The following is a 21,283-nucleotide window of genomic DNA, read 5'->3' as shown; positions in this document are numbered from 1 at the left end:
ATTGTTTTATATCAACAGTAAATGTGATAGGAGTTTATGTTCCTCCTGTGCACAGTCTGTGTGGTACAGTCCATGCAGTTTCATCTTGAAAGCAAAAATATCAAGGAACATCCCTCTAAGGAAACATCAAATTACAGAAATGAACAGACGGCATACAAGTGGCCAGCGAAGGTTGTCATTTCCCATTATCCATTGGATCTTTTTATGATCCTTCACCACTTGACTCTGCTCTTACCATCTTGAGATTATCTGGCTGGGGCATCATATCCCATCATTCATTCCTTGGATTCTGCTGTAGTCCAGTGATAGAGTTTTCTATTTTTTTCCCTTAAATGTGAATCTGTGATGTGTCGAATTGAATTTTAGATTTTCTGGTCTTGGTGAGGTCAAGTGGTAGCCAGACCCTGTAGTTAGTAATGGAACGTCTGTTCCCGCTCCGCCGCATCTACTTCAGATAATGAGTGATATGCCGGATAACGTAGGATGTGTCTAAGTGTTTATGTTCTAGCTCAATGACAAAATACAGATACACATGCAGTAGAGCCAAATTCAGAATTTGGTACAAATCATTGTGGTATCAACTTCTAATTGTGGTCCCCGTATTATCATAAAGGACTTTAAAGAGAACCTGTTGCCAGTTTTTACCCCCTTTAAGGCGAACCTGTCACCACATTTCCCCAAGTACAGCTAGTGGCAGCTTCCCATAGAGCCCCAGTAACTATCTGACACCCTTCTTTTAGCTAATTTGCATTGCTCGTTATGTCACTGAGAGTAATCACAGCTGTAGGTTATAACGAGCCGTGTGACCATGGTCAGGGTTTGAATTGAATGTAAACTTAGAAGCTTTCTATAGAATAACAGCAAGCAGAGATCTAGAAAACCATGAGGAATTGATACAAAAAGTTAATTGGAAAGTTGTTTAACTTTTTATATTACAAACAGTAACTTTAAAGAGAACCCGTCAGGCAAATTAACCGCTGAAACTAAATATATTTTCATAAACTGCCTTTAGAAAGCATTGCCTCTATCCCTTCATTGTCCCTATACATGGCTGTAAACCTAAGCAATGAGGTCCTAAAGCTGTATGCAAATGACCTGTGAAATGTCCAATGAGTCATTAGCATATTCAAGCTGTCCAGCTTATTCATGAGTGGGAGGCACAGCCACACCCCAGTGCTTGACTGACAGCCTGTATAATGATGTGAGGTATAATGGTGTAATGGCTCCTCCATGTGCTTCCTGATGCTGGTGCCCCCTGCAGCCTGTGTGTATGCGACACTCCTATACACATGACTGACAGCCTGTATAATGATGTGAGGTATAATGATGTAATGTCTCCTCCATGTGCTTCCTGGTGCTGGCGGCCCCTGCAGCCTGTGTGTATGAGATACTCCTATACACATGACTGACAGCCTGTATAATGATGTGAGGTATAATGGTGTAATGGCTCCTCCATGTGCTTCCTGCTGCTTGCACCCCCTGCAGCCTGTGTGTATGAGATAATCCTATACACATGACTGCCAGTCTGTATAATGGTGTGAGGTATAATGGTGTAATGGCTCCTCCATGTGCTTCCTGGTGCTGGCACCCCCTGCAGCCTGTGTGTATGAGATACTCCTATACACATGACTCACAGTCTATATAATGATGTGAGGTATAATGGTGTAAGGGCTCCTCTATGTGCTTCCTGGTGCTGGCACCCCCTGCAGCCTGTGTGTATGAGATACTCCTATACACATGACTGACAGCCTGTATAATGATGTGAGGTATAATGATGTAATGTCTCCTCCATGTGCTTCCTGGTGCTGGCGGCCCCTGCAGCCTGTGTGTATGAGATACTCCTATACACATGACTGACAGCCTGTATAATGATGTGAGGTATAATGGTGTAATGGCTCCTCCATGTGCTTCCTGCTGCTTGCACCCCCTGCAGCCTGTGTGTATGAGATAATCCTATACACATGACTGCCAGTCTGTATAATGGTGTGAGGTATAATGGTGTAATGGCTCCTCCATGTGCTTCCTGGTGCTGGCACCCCCTGCAGCCTGTGTGTATGAGATACTCCTATACACATGACTCACAGTCTATATAATGATGTGAGGTATAATGGTGTAAGGGCTCCTCTATGTGCTTCCTGGTGCTGGCACCCCCTGCAGCCTGTGTGTATGAGATACTCCTATACACATGACTGACAGCCTGTATAATGATGTGAGGTATAATGATGTAATGTCTCCTCCATGTGCTTCCTGGTGCTGGCGGCCCCTGCAGCCTGTGTGTATGAGATACATCATTATACAGGCTGTCAGTCATGTGTATAGGAGTGAGGTATAATGATGTAATGTCTCCTCCATGTGCTTCCTGGTGCTGGCGGCCCCTGCAGCCTGTGTGTATGAGATACTCCTATACACATGACTCACAGTCTATATAATGATGTGAGGTATAATGGTGTAAGGGCTCCTCTATGTGCTTCCTGGTGCTGGCTCCCCCTGCAGCCTGTGTGTATGAGATACTCCTATACACATGACTGACAGCCTGTATAATTATGCTATTAGGACATACATAATAAGGAACTTTTGCATTATAAATAGGGGCAAACCATGGGTTTGCATCTTTTCTTTCACTTGTTGTGCAAAAATGGAGGTTTTCCTGTCACCCTCACCACTAGTGGGTGTTGAAGAAAGGGATAAAATGGGACAAGGTTTAAACCTAAAGGAGTGTAAAAACATAGTTTATATATAAAGCAACATTTATTGCATTGCTATCTGAATGGTTGGGTGTTGCTTCATATTTCCGGTATTAGCTTTTTGTCTGTCTTGTGTCACTACTGAACTGGAGTGGATTTGAGTCTAAACTTATGCCAATTTTTTTTTTTTTTTAAGTTGCACCACATCTGGATTTACATGATATATTTTGAATGGAAATGAGTAAAATGATGAAATGGAGCGGCTCAGCTCATTCCAAAGAGTGTCAAAAGTTTTGTCGGAACAATTTTATAATATTTTACAAAAAAACTGCTGTAACTGCAACAATACATCGTCACATGGGGCACATTCATAGTGGGTAAAAGCTGGAAATGTGCTAGAGGTGCTTTTTATTTTATCCTTTGGTCTTTTACTCACCGTTTCTTGTTATCACTGCCGCTGGAGCTTTGTGTTTGTCTTCTTCTGAGAAAATGAATAAAACTTTTTTGAATTAGAAAATGAAAGTTTATTATAGTGTCTAATTCAGAATGATGGTCTAGTTTAAGGAGTTATTTGGAAATCTGAAAAAACCTCCACCTTACCAAGGAAACCTACCACTTGAAGTGGCAGGTTTCCGATGGCAATACCGGGCACCAGCTCAGGGTGAGCTGGTGCCGGAGCTTATTTTAGTTAGTGTTTTAAACCGCGGTATCGCGGTTTAAAACACTTTTTAAACTTTATAGCCGGCGCAGGCAGGTACGCGCTCGGCGCTTACCATGCGCGCGGCTCTCATTCACTTCCTATGTAGCCGCGCGCATGGTAAGCGCCGAGCGCGTACCTGCCTGCGCCGGCTATAACGTTTAAAAAGTGTTTTAAACCGCGATACCGCGGTTTAAAACACTAGCTAAAATAAGCTCCGGCACCAGCTCACCCTGAGCTGGTGCCCGGTATTGCCATCGGAAACCTGCCACTTCAAGTGGTAGGTTTCCTTTAAGAAAGGATGAACAGAGGTGCACTGTTTTTTTGCAGCCCGATTTTCCAAGCTATGTTGTCTACTCATTTAGGGAGCCCAGTTCTGCTGTTTGTCTTACTTCTGGGTAATAGAGAGGCTGTTCACCAGACGGCTGTCTGTCTCTCTCTACCCCTGATCCCCCGAACCACTTCCCTGAACCCCCCCCCCACAACAAGTCCCATCTGCTCATCCATGGCTAGGTACATGATTGCAAGGGGATAGGTTATGGATGGCACAGTAAGCCAACACCTTGAAATATTCCCTCTTCCCATCTGGATTTGACATCACATATAATATATTATATAATATAGCCTGGTACAGTGATGTGACTGTGATTATCTTACACAGCGAGGAGTAAAGAGCACTTCCCTGTTCCATGGTCACATGATGTAGGGTCATGATGTCATAGCAAGCGATCCATTGATGCTTTCCTGCATCGCATCACCATGGACTATCCTGATGCATCCTGCAAGCAGGAAACTGAACATTGTAAGTTGCTTGTAATGGGGAATTTATATTAATAGTGTTCATTTATTTGTCTAATTTGGATAATCCCTTTAAATTTACATCCACTATTTATTAGTTAGCTAAAACCTGTTGGAACAATTTAGATCATGCCCAGGGTCGGCCTCAGCTCTGGGCAAGTGCCAGGGCCCTGGGTTCCTGAGGTGGGGGGGGGGGCACATAAGGCTGTACAAAAGGAATGCATGGGGTGAGGGGACTGTATCTAATGAATCCATTAGGGATGAGGGAGCTTTGTATAAAATAACCATAAGGGGGCTGTTTGGGATGATAAACTATGGAATATTTTACAGAATAGGAGACTGTTTTAATTTCTCAATTTTTAATGCCGCCATGTGAGTGTCTGCAATGAGGCCCACTGAGGCTCTGTCGCCCAGGGGCCTACTGAAACCTGGAGCCGACCCTGCCCCATGCCCCTGTATCTATAGATAGCAAATAAGTGTAATAATTGGAGAGCTACTTTAACGGATCTTTATGTATTGATCAATCATCTACCAAACTTTTTATTTAAAAAATGATCTTCTGACTGTTACTATAGAGGGGCAGGTGCCTTCAAAACCCGATTACATGGGCTCAACTGTGGTCACATGATCTTCTACAATGTAGGAATTACCTTCCGCCTATGTCTCCTGCCAGCTCATCTAGGAGCACAATTAGTCATTGACCATAATGAGCCAAAAATGCTTAACACAGACGGATGTGCCATTAGTGGCATAGTCTATTACCGTATATACTCGAGTATAAGCCGACCCGAGTATAAGCCGAAACCTCTAATTTCAACACAAAAAACTGGGAAAACCTATTGACTCGAGTATAAGCCGAGGGTGGGAAATGAATTGGTTACAGCCTCCCAGTATATAGTCTGCCAGCCCCTGTAGCATACAGCCTGCCCAACCCCTGTAGTAGGAAAAAAAATAACACTGTACTCATCTTTCCGACGTCCCCCATAGGTCCTCTTCTGTCTCAGACTGTCCCAGACAGAAGAGGACCTACAGGTGATGTCAGAAAGGTGAGTTTTGACTTTATTTTTTTAGTTGACTCGAGTATAAGCCGAGTTAGGGTTTTTGAGCACAAATTTTGTGTTGAAAAACTAGGCTTATACTCGAGTATATAAGGGGTAATCTCCTGTAAATACTAATAATAAAGTTTAAATCTGTTATGGGGAGAATATCTCATCCACAGAGCAGATACTTTGTCGTCATAACCCGCTCCTTTCTCCATTCTTCTTGAGTTGCTCCAGTACAACTTTCTGGAAATTCTCACATGGACACAGATCTTTCCTTCCTGCCTTCATAATAATGAAGAATGAAGAGCAGATAATAGACACATCTAGTGACGGGAATAAGCCCTTTATAAGGTAAATGGGACTCAGCTGTAAATTTATTAAAGTCTGTCCCCAGAAGGAAGCAGGGAAGGATGTTGTCAGTCGACCTCCTCCATATTTTAAAGTGATACATTTTGTATCTTTATGGAAAAATGTAGTAACTGTTTCATGTACTTTCCTTTCATGTCAAACACCGGAATTTTTTTTCTTTGCTAAAGGAATATTCCCATCTGCAGTAATCACAAGACCTGCATCTACAGTGGGTGCAGAAAGTATTCAGACCCCTTTATATCTTTCACTCTTTGTTTCATAATAATTCTTTATTTATATAGCGCACACAGATTTCGCAGCGCTGCACAAAGCATGTCACATAGGTCAGTAATGCACACTGACAAGAAAAAACAGAAACGTAGATATTTTTGCTAATTGATTAAACAAGAAAAACTGAAATATCACATGTTGAGAAGTATTCAGAACCTATGCTCAGTACAGGCGGTCCCTTACTTAAGAACACCCGACTTAGACGACTCCTAGTTACAAGCGGACCTCTGGATGTTGGTAATTTACTGTACTTTAGTCCTAGACTATAATGATCAGCTGTAACAGTTATCAGAGGTGTCTGCAATGAAGCTTTTTTTGTTATTCCTGCTTCTTATGACAATCCAACATGTTTAAAATCCAATTGTCACAGAGGTCAAAAAAATTTGTCTGGAGTTGCAATTATAATATATACAGTTCCGACTTACATACACTTTCTTATTTAATAGATTAGCAAAAATATCTACATTTCTGTTCTTTTCTGTGAAAATGGGGGCAGAGTGTACATTAACGAGCACAATTGGCTGCAATGAAACAATTGGCTGCAATGAAACAAAGGCTGAAACATTTAAAGGGGTCTGAATCAAGAATTGGGGCTGCAATTAATTCTATGGGAGTTCTGAGAATTGGATAGTCTCCCTTCTCATCTATAGAAGGAAGCCTTCTCTTCTTGGATGTCCAAGTGGAGTGAATGAAGAAGGACACATGAGTAAAGATTTTTTTTTATCACATTACAATATGAGTAAGTGAATAATAGGTAGGTTTTTACCAACGCATACTTAAAGGGAACATGTCACCTACTTTCACCCCACTAAACTACCATAGTAGCCTCCTCAGGTAAGATATGACATGTCCTTTATACAAACCCATTTTCCTGTGAAATTTCCCCATTTATATATAAAAAAAAATCTCCTCCAAAGTCGTGTGAAAAGGAGCAGAGAAGAGTCATATTTTGCTAGGCTCGGAGGCTGGAGTGGAAGCATCACTTTAGATGTTTATACCTTGAACTCTATAGCAGCTAGAACCATGGTTCTGGTGTTGTATTAAAGAAAATAATTTAATGTTTCAAACCATATTAGGCTTCCAGGACATTAACAGTCCAAGGGCTAGAGACAGGCTACTACATCATTTTAGTAAATGGGTATTAGATAAAGTTTGCCCTGTAGCTGTACAATGATTGGCCCTAAGTTTGTGTTTTACAGTTGGGCACTAGGCATCCCTGTCTGACATTGGTCAGAGATTACGGCTATATATATTTGTTGTGTTGTGTGTTCGTCACAGCACAAGAGCAACAAGTCCATCTTGTTCATGTGTTTCTCCAGTGGAATGCAGAGCTTACAGTACACAAAACCCAATGAACCCTCCCTCAGCTCAGACTCAATGGAGAGGATGGTTCCTATCAGGTCATCTGTCTGGATCACTCAGTCCCATTTGATTTGATGGGTGTAAAAAATGATTCCCCCTCCTGTAGAGGAGAAATAACTGCAGTGCACTCCTACTGTCAACTTAATCCCCAATTTACATGCACACACACAATAATCTGAACACAAACTGTGAATTGTATTGTAGCTTATTCCATTTGAAGGGATTATGTATAAATAAATCACTAATTGTATCCAGTGTTACCCAACTAGACAGTGAAATGTAGTCTACAATCTGCACTTGTTTTGGTAAAACATAGAAATAATATATTACAAGATGATAAAAACTGCCTTACAAAAGCAATTAAAGGCGTTTTCTGTGAATTTGGAAACTCTGCGTGGGTTAAGAACAGAAACACAAATTACTTAGCCCTCTCTGGCTCCCTGTTTCCTCCTGGTTCTGAATTCGGGCCTGTGTGTGACTGTTTCCGGGAGGGCATCATGGGACCCACTTCATCCAATGACTGGATGGTACAACACTGGAAGTGGAATCCTTTGAAAAGTGGAAGTGACGTCCAGTGTCTGAAGGGGATGGAGCAAGTCCCAGATTACCCCATGTCCCATGATCCCCATGGCTCAGTGAGTGGGCAAGTTATTTTTTTAACTGTACAATGTAACTATGTAAATTTCCAAATTATGATACTATTGAGGAAAGATTAAAAAAACTAGATTTATTTAGTCTGGAAAAGAGACGACTACGAGGGGACATGATTAATTTATATAAATATCTGAATGGTCCATACAAAAAATATGGTGGTAAGTTGTTTAAGATTAAATCAAATCAAAAGACGAGGGGGCACTGTCTCCGTTTGGAGAAATCAAGGTTTAATCACCGGAGGCGACAGGGCTTCTATACTATGAGAACTGTCCATCTGTGGAATAGCCTGCCTCAGGCGCTGGTCACAGCAGGGACAGCAGAGAGCTTCAAGAAGGGTCTAGATGCCTTTTTACATGTAAATAACATTGATGGTTATGTTATATAGAATTGTTTCCCCTAAATCCCTTCCCCACCCAATCCCTTCCCTTCCTTGGTTGAATTTGATGGACATGTGTCTTGTTACAGCCGTATAAACTATGATACTATGAAATTCCAAAATACCCCTTTTAGGCACCTGAGTTATATTTACTTGAGACATAATTTCAGTATCTATATACTGAACAACTATTTTACCCCATAATGAACCATGACATAAGACATACAAGTCACGACTGGGCTCAATTCATATATCACTGAATTATTCAGAAAACAACCTAGGTCCAATAGCAGGTGGTAACCATGCCAGTGCCACCATCTTGGCTGAGACCAATCCTCTCCCCCGTGAGGTCATCTATGGATTCTTGTTAACCATACGAGTGCTGCCATCTCTCCTCAGACCAATCCCGACCCCGTGAGGTCATCTGGGGGCAGTAATCTGTCCCCATGACAGCCGGGATTCTTGTTAACCATGCCAGTGCCGCCATCTTGGTTAAAGATCAATCCTCCCCCCATTGAGGTCATCCATAGGCAGCAACATGTCCCCATGACAGACGGATTCTCTGTGAGACTCCAAGGTCCATCTCTTAGCATAACCTGTAACTGTCTGCCAATGACAGGAGCCATCAAACCCTCTAGGGTTCAAGTAGCATAGAAATAGTAAATTAAAAATAAATTGTTAAAATTAAAATAAACCTAAAAATTTAAATCACCACCTAGCACTGATACAAAAAAAATTAAAAAATTTCAAAATGCTATCCAAATATAAAAGCGTTATTCCAGATGATGTACCCCATAAAGGGAAATAGCGCCCAAATATCTGACTCGCCACTTTTTTCACCATTTTGGAACACATAAAAGTTTTAATAAAAAGTGATCAAAAGGTCGTACAGACTCCCTAATGGTAGCAATGAGAACATCAACTCGGCTCACAACAAAATTACATTTTGCACAGCTCCCTGCACTCAAGTATGAAACAGTTATTGGCATCAGAAGATCAAGAAATTAAAAACTATTTTTTTTATTAAATATATTAAAAAATAATAAGACCTATATAAATGTGGTACGATCTGTGATCGCACCAACGCAAAGAGTAAACGGGAAGTGTCATTTGGAGCACACAGCGAAAGCCGTGAAAGCTGATGCCGCAAGAAAATGGTGCAAATTACATTTTTTAAAAAAATTTCACTGTATTTGAATTTTTTTCTAGCTTTCCAATGGACAGCACAGTATATTATGTACTGACACTGGGAAGCATGATTTGTTGGTGAGAAAAGAAGCCTGAAAAAATAAAAATAATTATAGATTTTTATAGGTGGGGAGTGAAGAATGGAAAAGAATGAAAAAAGGCCATGTCATTAAGGGGATAAGAAGCTGTGGTACCATTGTACATAAGTAGGTGGGGTATAGAGCTCCTAATATTAATCATGGTTGCTCCAGGTTCAGATTCCAATTTCATTACAGGCGGCCCCCTACTTAAGAACACCTGACTTACAGACGACCCCTAGTTACAAACGGACCTCTGGATATTGTTAAATTACTGTACTTTATCCTTAGGCTAAAATAATCAGCTGTAACAGTTATCACAGGTGTCTGATATTAAGCTTTATTATTAATCCTGGTTCTTATGACAATCCAACATTTTTAAATCCAAGTGTCACAGACACTAAAATAATCCTGTCTGGGGTTACGATGATAAATTTTACAGTTTCGACTTCCATACAAATTACATACAACTTAAGAACAAACCTTCAGAACCTATCTTGTACGTAACCCGGGGACTGCCTGTATTATTATTATTATTATTATTATTCCTTTCAGTGATATTCTACTGGTTTTGCATGTAGGGTAGTAATAAGAAAAATGGGGGAAAAAAAGGCCATGTGATTAAGGGGTTAAGAAGCTGTGGTACCATTGTACATCAGTAGGTGGAGTATAGAGCTCTTATTATAAATCATGGTTGTTTTAGGTTCGGCTTAAAATTTTATTGTTATTGTTGTTATTATTGTTATTATTATTATTATTGTTATTATTATGATGATGTTGTATTATTCCTTTCAGTGATATTCTACTGGTTTTGCATGTAGGACAGTAACTATTCGCTGTATTTGGGGCTAGGGCTATTATCTTGTAGCATTGGGACCTTGAGTTTAGGTCCAAGCAAGGCCAATATCTGTATAGAGTTTACATGTTATCCTCCAGACAATACACTAATAGATGGAGTTGACATTTAGACTGTAATCCCACGTGCTGCAAACAATAGCAGTCTGTGTACTGTGTTACAGAATAGGTTGGTGCTATCATTACCCTAGTACTACCAGCGCTTCGAATCTATGTCCAAACTGGAACAACGATGTGCACAAGCCTTATCCTTTATTGTGTAAATTTGTGCTTGTAATGAGTGTATATGGGAAAACAATGCGTCTCTTGTTGTATATACATGGCCTGACGGAGTATTTCCTGCAATAAATTTAGTATTTTAGATTTTTTTTAACTTGTTTTACTGTAGAAATTGCAGTTCATAACTATGAACATGGGATATTATATACGGTACATTTGCTATTGCCTTTTAAAATGACTTTAGTACCATAGAATGAGACTTGATAAAATATAAAGTGTATGTAATAGGAATAAAGTGTACAGGGCAGCGATCTGGACTAATAGATTCATTTCTCTCTGTGCTGTCTGATATCAATCCCATGATGCCTCAGCACATGGGACATCACATTGACAGCTAGAGGTTGTATCATCATCACATTGACAGCTAGAGGTTGTATCATTTAACCTAATGATCATCTATGTTCTAGAAAAAGACTGTAAGTATAAAGTTAGAAGGCTGAGCTATAACTGTGTGACAGGAGCCTGTCTAATCATCAGAAGGAGCGGTCATAGTGGTTTGTGCTCCCTCTTGTGGAGAGTCTGTGTGGCAGACTAAATACAATTGCATTATTCATCATTACTCTCCGCTCCTGAATGGCTCCCTATGATTTTTAATATTGGGACTCTCAATACATGCAATCATCTTTAAATCTTTATCTGGTTAAAGGGAGTGTGGTTACCCGATTAGGGGAGGGACTGTCAAATTAGGGGGTGGGGTTATCATATCGGGCGGGTTAACTCAATGCCCATAGCCGACTCCCATCTAAAAGAACCGACTCGTTCCTGTACGATTGCTAGTGTCTGATATGGCAACTCCACTGAGCCAACGGAAAGACATAGACAGTTACCATAATGACACCAGTGAATACATCCCAAGAATTTTCATACAGAAAGAAACAATTTAGTAAAGTAATACTGACTGAATTATAATATTTTGGGGAATAGAAATAAAGCTATTGGGGTGCAGAGATTACAGTCAAACCATAACATGTGCGATAGGTAAGGACCTGCAATGGATTTTGTGACCCAGGAGCTTCAGCCTATGTATATTTCATGTCTCTTAGGTTAAAACTGCAACACCCCTGCCAATATTCAGGCAAGGGGGTGCTTGCGAATGAGGCCCTCCATCTGTAGTATCCCTCTAGAGGAGTCTGATCAGCTCACGTTTAGGGTAATACAGTCTATTAGAGTCAATTAGCAGTGGTAGATTCTGCCTGGACAGGCAAGGGTTAAAATCTATGTAATTCATGTTATCCAATGATGTTCCAATCTGTAAGCTGGAGTGTGATTGGAGAGTGAACACCACCTGACCAGGGAGTAACAAAACCCCTGGACAGGAAGTGACAAGTCCTCTTTAGGCCCAGCTCCTGACTGAGGAGCACCTCTTGGAATCCAGCTCTCTTACCAGAGAGACCTTACAGCACATGCTCTGACCATAGGCCTCCTAGGCCTCAGCTCATCCTCCAGAACACACAGAAGTAGGCAATGCCTGTGCACCACAAAGCTGCAGCTTCCATACCTGGACACAGCTACCTCCCAACCTGCACCTACTACCAGGCGGGTGAATCTACTCCTGAGGATCACTCTCCATGACCACTCTAGTAATCCGGACTTCTCCAATAATCCGGCATCTGTTCTGAAATCGTTTGGCCCGTTGCCTGCAGTTGTTCCAATAAAGAACTGCGAGTTACTTTTGCACAACGTTGCCTCCGTCTGGTCCCTGTATACAGCTGTACCATCAAGGGCTTCCCCATCCACTACCCAGGGACATATACTACGGACACTAAGGGGTTGCCCCTGGGAGATTCAGTACATCAGCCTCTCCCTCAATATTTCTTGCACACACCACCTGCTGGAGACCTGCCAGGCTGTAGGACATCCCTCCGGTCCCCATAACCAGCACCGTGACCACAGCGTGCCCAGGCCGCAACAGCCAGCCACTCCGGTATTCTGGGCCCCGGCTGCATCCAGGCAAGAAAAGGCTAGGCCCCGGTGGGGGATGTTGCAAAACTTTTTTTTTTTGTCAGTTACACATAAAATTACTTTATTCTACTGCAACATAAACAGCAAAGAGACACAGGGCCGGAAGTAGGATTAAAGACCATCCTTCTCTTGGCAGGAGTTGACATCTTGATTTCCCAGGAATATTGTGTTATGTAAATATGTGTTGTGTCATTGGGTGCTCCAAAATCACTTATCCTATTATGGGTGCACTGTTCCTTATTTTTAGAACAGCTGCAAACTACATTATCCACATGCAAACTGGATGCAACAGTGAATGTTCTGGGCACTTTAGAGGGTGGTCTCAGGAGATGCCACCATATTATATGAAGGCATTCATATAGTATATACAGTTTGTTCACTGGCTCAGGATAAAGATGAAGGTGATAGGTGAAGGTCTGACTGCGGAGACACCCACCAATCAAGACCCAATGTGATCAGTCTAAGAATCAGGACAAACCATAGCCACAAATCTAGACAGAAAATGCAAATGATGAAGCCAGTAAAACTGCTGCGGAAAATTCCAAACACCAAGACATTGGGGGGAATTTATTAACACACTTGCACCACAATTCTGGTTGTTTTGTACTACATTTATGATGGTTTTTAGACCTTTTTTGGCCCTTTTTTTCCGACTTGTCTGACTAAGGGGGTGTGATCTTGAAAGAAAGGGGCGTGGCTTGCGGGAAATTGTCTGTGTGCCAGTTTAGATGAACTAAAAGTAGGTCTAAAGTAGGAACCGACAGTCCAATGCTGCACCAGAATTCATCATCACAGTGATAAATCTGGCGCAGCAAAAGGCTAGCGTTTTCCAGCTAGAAACTGGCGGGACTTAAGAAACATTGTTAAATTTCCTTTTTTTTTTTGTAGTGACTATAGTAAGTGTGATGTGCCAGTGTTCACGTCCTAGCCTGTCCTCTGCCCACCTCGCTCCCCGGACGGTCCACGGCCCATACTGGAGTGTGGGTGGGAGAAACTCCAAAAACCGGCGAGTCCCTCATTGAGACTGACAGAGACAATCATCGTAAGGCCACATAGTAAAAACTGAGGTGCCAGGACCCACATGGCAAAATGTGTTATATACTGAAAGTATACTTTCAGCTTCCTTTAGAGCCCTAGTAATTATATGACACCCTTCTTTTAGCAAAAAAATTGTTTCCCTCACATCCCCAAAAAATCTAAATTATAAACTTTCCAGGTATCTAGGGATCTATAGAGCAAGTCTGGGGGTGTGGCCTAATGTTATGTGACCAGGGTGACATCATCACAGGTTCTTCAGCCTGTTAACATTAGCAAACAGTACCCCATGCGCATATCTTACCATCTAAAAATTAACAGCATGTCTGCAGGGACTTTTTTCCATTCAGGCCGCTGTGATTCCATGAGATATATGCTTGGTGTACAGTTTGCTAATGTTACAAGGCTAAAAGACCTGTGATAATGTCAGCCTGGTCATATGACATTACTGCAGCATGCAGAGAATGCATGGGGAGGAGCTTCTGGATTCAGCCAGAGGAGGCCACACCCACTTCAACTCGGTATAGATATTCCTGGTACCACTTAATATATGGGAATTTGAGGGGAATAATCTCAAGCTAAAAGAAGGGTGGCAATTAGTTAATAGTCTCTATGGGAACCTGCCACTAGCTGTATCTGTGAAAAATGTGGTGACAGGTTCCCTTTAAAACCCACTGCTATTATGTACAATACATACACAACATGTGACACACTGTATGAGTTAAAGGCTAGTCATACATAATAGCAGTGAAAGAAATGATAAAAAAACTGCCTGATACTTGACCATGAATAGAAAGTGAATGAGAGAAATAAAAGGAGAGATAAAGGTTAATTCTTTTGCAGGCAATTTCAATAGGATAGAGCCCGGAACATTTCATATGGTTTAGTGTGAATGTTACAAGATGTTCTTTCATTCAGCTCCAATTAGTATTTCAGTTGCTTCCTAACCTATAAATCCCAGTGTATCCTCTGCATTACACAGGACCACATTGTTTAACACAGCATCTAGTAAAAATGCAGCATTTCCGGCTCTGTGCACATCTACGGTAATAAGTCACGTCCTCATACAAAGCTATATTGGGGCACATTTACCCCGTGCGCCAGTTTTCTGTCGGACTTTGCACGTTATTTCTACTGCAAACTGCACGCGATCGTTTTGTGGCGCAGCGGCACTATTCTCCATGCGACACAAATTAGGGGGCGTTCCGGTGCTCAGTCAGACCCTGCGCCAGTTTTATCGTGCAGCGTCTGACAGAATTGTGTTGCACGCCCCATGTTAAAGGTGCAATCAAAACAAAAAGTGGTGCACTCTGTCGGGGCAGTGCAGGGGGCGCCAGATTCATGCAGAACGGCCGCACAAATCGTAAATCTGGCGCCCCCCTGCACACTACACAGGCAACTGCACATAGTACACACTGCACTGTTCTTAGTAAATGTGTCCCATTGACTGCGGTTGTGGGTCCATTACATGACGGACACCAATGGTGCCTAGTAGTAGTGCTGTGTGTTTCTATGTATTCTAATAGTCAGATGTAAGCAAGGCCTCGTGTACATAAAATTAGTTATGTTAATAGTTGTCAGGTTAAAAAATGGCAGTGATTGTCTTTCCTTGGTGAGGGCACAGCTGGCACCAGTTGTAGTGAGAAAAAAATAAGGGGGTGTCTAATCAGAACTTGTACAGCAAATTTCTGGCATACAACTCCTGGAATAATTGCAATGCCAGGCATTACGATTATTTTATGTTTTACGCCACCTACTCCCCAAGGGGACATGGCCAGTGATGGAGTGGTCCGCCATTTAAGCTGAGCGGTTCCTAGTTAATAATGCAAGTCTACACCAGGTCGGACACTGCACAGAGCCTCCTTATCTGGAGGGCCTTCTTATAATAATACTATTTACATAGCACCATCATATTCCGCAGCGCTGTACAGATCATGAGGTACAAATAAAACAAGACATTACAGAGTATTAACAAAATCAGATGAAACAATAGGAATGAGGGCCCTGCTCATGTATCCAGAGTAGCAGGACTTCAGCATACGCCTGCGCACAATATATATCCCCCATTGAGCCCTTATTCCTCCACCCAACATTATGGTGGGAGTAATTTTTTTATAGTACATCAGCTACTTAGACAAAATGTTATCATAGACAACAGTGCAGCCTGTGGCTCATTAATGGTGTTTTTGCCTTCTATATAGAAGGTCTTTCAGGTTTCTGGATCAGTGGACCCTCTGGACCACTGCGGGAGATGGTACTAGCTGACACCCGGGACCGGAATCTAAGTGGCACCTGGTCTTCAGCAGAGCCCGCCGCAAAGCGGCACCAGGTTAGCCCCCAGTGGCAGCCAAGGACGAGGTACCTTGGGAGGTGACAGTCTTGGGGACGCCCGCACGGCCTAGTCCGGATGGAAGCAGAATTGTGGAAGATAAGTGAGGGCTGGGGGGTGCCGCGCCGCACTGAGGTGGCACCCGTGACAAGGTGATTGTTGAAGGCCTAAGTGCACATTAATAAAATGTACAAAGGTATCAACTAACCACTGTTAGAGGGTAGAAGGACCCCCTTACCACCAGAGTCCAAGGAGAATCTACACAGATGGTTTCCTGGGTAGATGTGTCCAGCACACACATGTCTTATATATATATTCATTTTCTTCTAAGAATATTCCAGTAGTTAATAATTTGTAACACTCTTACCTCTAATTACCATAGTCCTCATTAGAAATTTACACCTAATGCTGAAATCATTCACCAAAAACTAATTTCACAGACTTCAAGACCAGGGGGCGACTTATTATAATGTAACATGTGTCAAGCTGAAAGGTGACGTGGGGGGGGGAGGTCGGAAATGAAGATTCTGGCTAATTATCGTGTTTTACAATTTTGTCCATATATAAGCGTTCCAGAAAATGACTAAACCCTAGTATCTCAGCCTCACAACCCACCGCACAGAATGTATCTAGTAAACCAGTATCTTTTTTGGGGTCTGTTTATCTATTTTTGAAATGTAATTTTATTTCACACATTAGAATACTTATTTACCTATCTCTCCAGAGAACGCTATATTCACTGTGCTGTTCCTGACAGACAAAAGTAATCAATTGCTGCACCACCCCAAGCTGCTGTGTATGAGTCATCCAGCTCAGGTTGATTAGTCCTGTCTGGACAGTCCAGGAAGCTCCATGAAACACAGCAGTCAGTATGCTTCCAGCTTTCCCAAGGTCCTGAATTTTATAATTGTTTTTAAACACAACCACTCGGATCAGGGATTAAACAAGATATGTTTCTGCATCAGTGTAGCTACAGCATTCTCAAGGTATGTTTGGTTCACAATGCATGAAAACAAATGTTAAATTTGCTTTAAGTTGGTCTGAACTTCAGCAAAACTCCCTTAGTGAGTAAAAGAGTAATATAGTACCTCATACCTCCAGTAGAGGTTCCTATTTCTAGATAGTAGCACTGGAGATTACTATGGCAGGGTGTCCTTCACAATCTGATGCTTCCCAGCTATTGCTGATCCTGTGTGCTATTCTCCACACCAGAGAGGTTCCCCCCACTTTAGTATTCATATTCTATAGTCATATACTATACCTTCAGTAGTGCAGGGCTTAAACCTTCCTAAAAATGATGAATTAAAAATACAAATGTAAATTCCTTTAAGCTGGTATTTCTGGGGCACGTACGATTATTATAAACATCTGATGGAAGTCCCTAGTGCATTAAAGTAATGGTTCTCTAAAAGTATTGAGTACTGAGTAAGTCACAGGCAATATAGATGTCTGTAAAGTACATGGTATTCCCTCTTTTATGTGAAATTTCACTGTTACCTATTAAAAAAAATCCCCTCCCAAGTCAACAAATGAGCTGAGAAGAGGCACTTTTTTCCTGAGATGAGTCACTTCTGGAGGCTGGAGGGAGAGCTTCTCTATAGCACCTAGAACCATGCTGCTGGTATCATATTAAATATAAGAATCTCATCTTTCAAATCACATTATCTATGCATCTCACATTCCAAACTATGTATTTAACTCCCTGTATCTATGATTATGTAGCAAACAGAACCACAAATTCTTAACTCTAAAGGAAATCACTGTCAGGAATCTACTTACTTAGTAGATTCTGACATTAGATTCTGAAAATCTAACTTATATATTTTTTTAAAGCCTAACGTATAGGTTTGTATGCTCTATTTTTCTTTTATGCAGGTAACTTGCCCCTTCTTTGTGTCTGTGCTGCCTGTGAACGCAGCGGCATAGCCCGTGCTGGCGCCGTGGTTTCCGGCACATCACCAGTCATAGGGGAGCTCTGAGTATGCGCAGAGGCTCCCTGTCCCCTGCCGGCATGGAAGCGCATGAGGGCGGCTCTGTAGAGGCTACTTTGGGTGTGGAGTAGTATTAGCCCCAAGCTCACTGAGGCTACTCCATCCCCCAGTAAATTGCAGAAAAATAAAATAAAGTATAAAATATAAAAACAGGTTAGAAAATAATAAAAGGTGATTAAGGATTAGTTAGATTTTAGGAATCTACTGTCAGGATCTACTAAGTAAGTAGATTTCCTTTAATATGACAACAAAATCATGTTTCTAGATACTATAGAACCAAAGATAGAGGCATCTGAAGTGACACTCCCCCTGCAGCCTCTAAACTTGACTCATCTCCAGCAAAACCTGACTCTTCTCTGCTCTTTATCACATGACTTTGGAGGAGATTTTTTTTTTTTATATATATAGGTAAACGGATGAGATTTCACATACAAGAAACATTTCATATCCTCCTTTTTGGTTGGTGTTTTAATTGGGTAAAACCTGGTGACAGTTTCCCTTTATAGTGATAGCGGAACAGATAGAACTTTGAAAGAAAAAGTAATAATAATAGTATCAAATAATAAATGGAGTGAAAACTGAACATGGTGCTGTTCCTCTGTTATTCCACCTGAGTGTTACTAGTTGGGGGCTCTAATCAGTGCAGAGAGTATTAGGAGGAATAACAGAGGGACGTCCGAGCTGTTCTGTCTCCTCTAGATGTGAATGCGAGCTTTCTGATCATGTGTAATATTTTATTAGTGCTGTGATGTTATCTGGCGTGTACTGCTGTGACGCGCTTACGTGTTTGCTCAGGAGTCTCGCAGTCTGTGTGTGAGAAGTTCATTGTGTGGGTGGATATACTTCCCAGGTAGAATCCCATGTGCCTATAGGTGGATAGAAGAATTGTATTGTTCCTCCGCGGCTAATGAGAGTGACATTTCCTTGGCTATGATTCTTCCCTTTACTATGCCATGTAACCCTATAAGATCTAGTGTCAGAGAGGCAGCGCCGCAGCAGCAGAGGTTTCATGTGACCTAGATGGAGAATACATTGAAGCTGCAGTTCCTCCCCTGGAAATTTAAGACAGAGGATAGAAGCCTCTGTCATTTCCTAACACGCTGCTGGATGGAAGTCAGAGATCGGAAGCAGAGCTGTCACAACGGGGTCTGATCCTCACACGTCTTATCCGCCAGATACCAGACTATGGATTACTGCGAGACCTACATTTTCTTCTAGACACCGACTTGTCTGACTTATCAACATGAGTATCGTGCTCAAGCCAAGATCCCGCTCTACAAGTTCCCTTAGGACGACGGACGGGCTCTGGTAAAGTCTACGTATACTTTCTACACTTCGCTTTGCTTTGGGAAGGTGTAGCAGAGCTGAGTTTGTCATTTGGTGCAGCACGTCTTCATAGCGGGTGTCATGTCTAATAGGACTCAATGAGTGGGGTGGTATAAAAGATATAAAAGACAAGAGAAATAGTAAAATAACACATTCAGCTCTGCTACATCCATATGGAAATTCGAGTTACTTTGATTGTTTTACGCCGCTTTTGATTTAAGTGTTTGAAATTGACCTTGTCTTATACTCTTAATGCTACCACTGTGATTTACCCTGTACAGTATCGGGCTCTGTTCACACTAGTGACGAAGCCGACACATCTATACTAGATCCTATATTAGATACTAATCCTGACTAAATTCCAGGTCCTTTTTCTCTCTAAATGTTTTTATAATGAGGTTTATTAGGATTTTTGAACCCGGGACAGCCGCCAAAAATTTTGCAACAAAAATTATCGGGAGAAATAAAAATTGTGAATTTGATGTAGATTTTTTTAAAAATATTTTTAAGATTTTAAGGATTTTAAGTCTTAAGGAGATTCATAAAAGAAGGACCTTACATGTCCTCACTGCTGGCAGCTCAGTGACGGTGGTAATAAAGGTTGTATGGTGTGACTTGTATCGTGAATTGGGGGGCAGCTTGTGTGCCTGTCTAGAACTTTAGAGGGTTATTTTGGTTTGTTTTTAAAGAGGTTGTCAAAAATTTTGAAAAAATGATTGTATTATATAAAGTTTTATCCTATATCCTCTTGTTTATCACTAAGCCCTGTTACAGTGGCGGATCCTGCAGCGATCCAGGTGACTGCCACCGCCTGACACTGGCCTCATAATGTAACTGCAAGCGTTACTGATGAGGCCGGTGACTGGCTACAGAAGTGATGTGAATAATGCATGTAATGTCATTGTAGCAGGACCACTGGTGGAATTAAAGGATATAAGAATAGGATATTTCTATATTTTATACCCTTTCTAAGCACAAATTACATTTATTCCTTATTAAAGGAAATCCACCAACAAAACCCATCATGATAAACCAGGGACATTACTCATAGATCCAGGTACCGGGACTGTGATAATCTTTTTATATTTCTTATCCATTGCCTCTTTCTTTCTAAAATCAACTTTTAAAATTATGTTAATGAGTCAGAAGAGCTCCTGAGGGTGTTACCAGAGCCCCCCGTCCGTACTGCTGTTTCACAGGCTGTTACAGTGTGCAAGAGCACTAACCCTCCCTACTACTGTGTGCTGAAACTTCCTCTGCTGCTGTGAGATTGCATCAGGTAGAGGGAGCATGGAAACAGTGTAACAGCCTGTGAAGCTGGAGCACTGAAAACTTGCAATGACAGCATCTATTGAATATCTGGCAGTCCCACAGAAGTTGATGGAGTGAATGTCCATTTATATCAGGGCACTTCAGGATTTTAGTTGCCATCTTTGATGATCCACTTGGCTAGACCAAAAGTGAAACTTTTTGATAAAATGTTTCTTACTAGATTTAAGACTTAGTTTTTATGCACATACAGTATATAAAAGAGGCCTCTATGGATATGTGGTGAGGTCGGTCTTATACTCTTTGTTCAAATTTTTGCAGGACCCTTCTCTTCAAAGTGGTCCCATTCTTTGGGGGTCTGTGTTGCCTCCTTGACCCATTCTAACAGTACTTTGGGATTAACATATTCCAAACCTTTGTACAGAGATAGTCAGCGCACCCCTAAATGAGTTTTGGGGTGTGGAGACAACCTACCTAATCATTAGGGGGAGAGTACATACACAATGTAGATGTTGCTCTAGAGGGGGGGTAACGGGGTGCTGCCCCCTACTGACCTTTGAAAATCTTTTCTACAAGTTCCTAAGTAAACCCATCTTGTGCCTATTGCTGCGGCCCCATATCACCATCATTAACCATCCTTATCTGTGTAAGTGCTGAGCCCAGGACAACATGATAGCAGGACAAATATGTACATTGCCTGTGTGTTACCCAGAGCGCAG

At 41.6% G+C, this 21,283-nt stretch overlaps 1 protein-coding gene across 6 annotated transcripts in view; it reads left to right on the top strand.

Annotated features, from left to right (window-relative positions):
* PDE4D (phosphodiesterase 4D) overlaps positions 1 to 21,283 on the top strand; it is a 595,186-nt gene that overhangs the window by 384,746 nt on the left and 189,157 nt on the right. Inside the window, exon 1 of one of the 6 annotated variants that reach the window (XM_072136775.1) lies at positions 18,545 to 19,277. The exons of the other annotated variants lie outside the window; for them this stretch is intronic. Coding sequence (XP_071992876.1) covers positions 19,213 to 19,277 — 65 coding nt within the window. The 5' untranslated portion in view covers positions 18,545 to 19,212. Of the gene's footprint in view, positions 1 to 18,544; positions 19,278 to 21,283 lie in introns of those variants that run through there. 6 annotated transcript variants of the gene reach the window in all.

This window comes from Engystomops pustulosus, chromosome 1, assembly GCF_040894005.1.
Source record: "Engystomops pustulosus chromosome 1, aEngPut4.maternal, whole genome shotgun sequence".
NCBI lineage: Eukaryota > Metazoa > Chordata > Amphibia > Anura > Leptodactylidae > Engystomops > Engystomops pustulosus.
The sequence above is the reverse complement of the archived record's forward strand: the minus strand, read 5'-3'. Positions and strand labels throughout refer to the sequence as shown.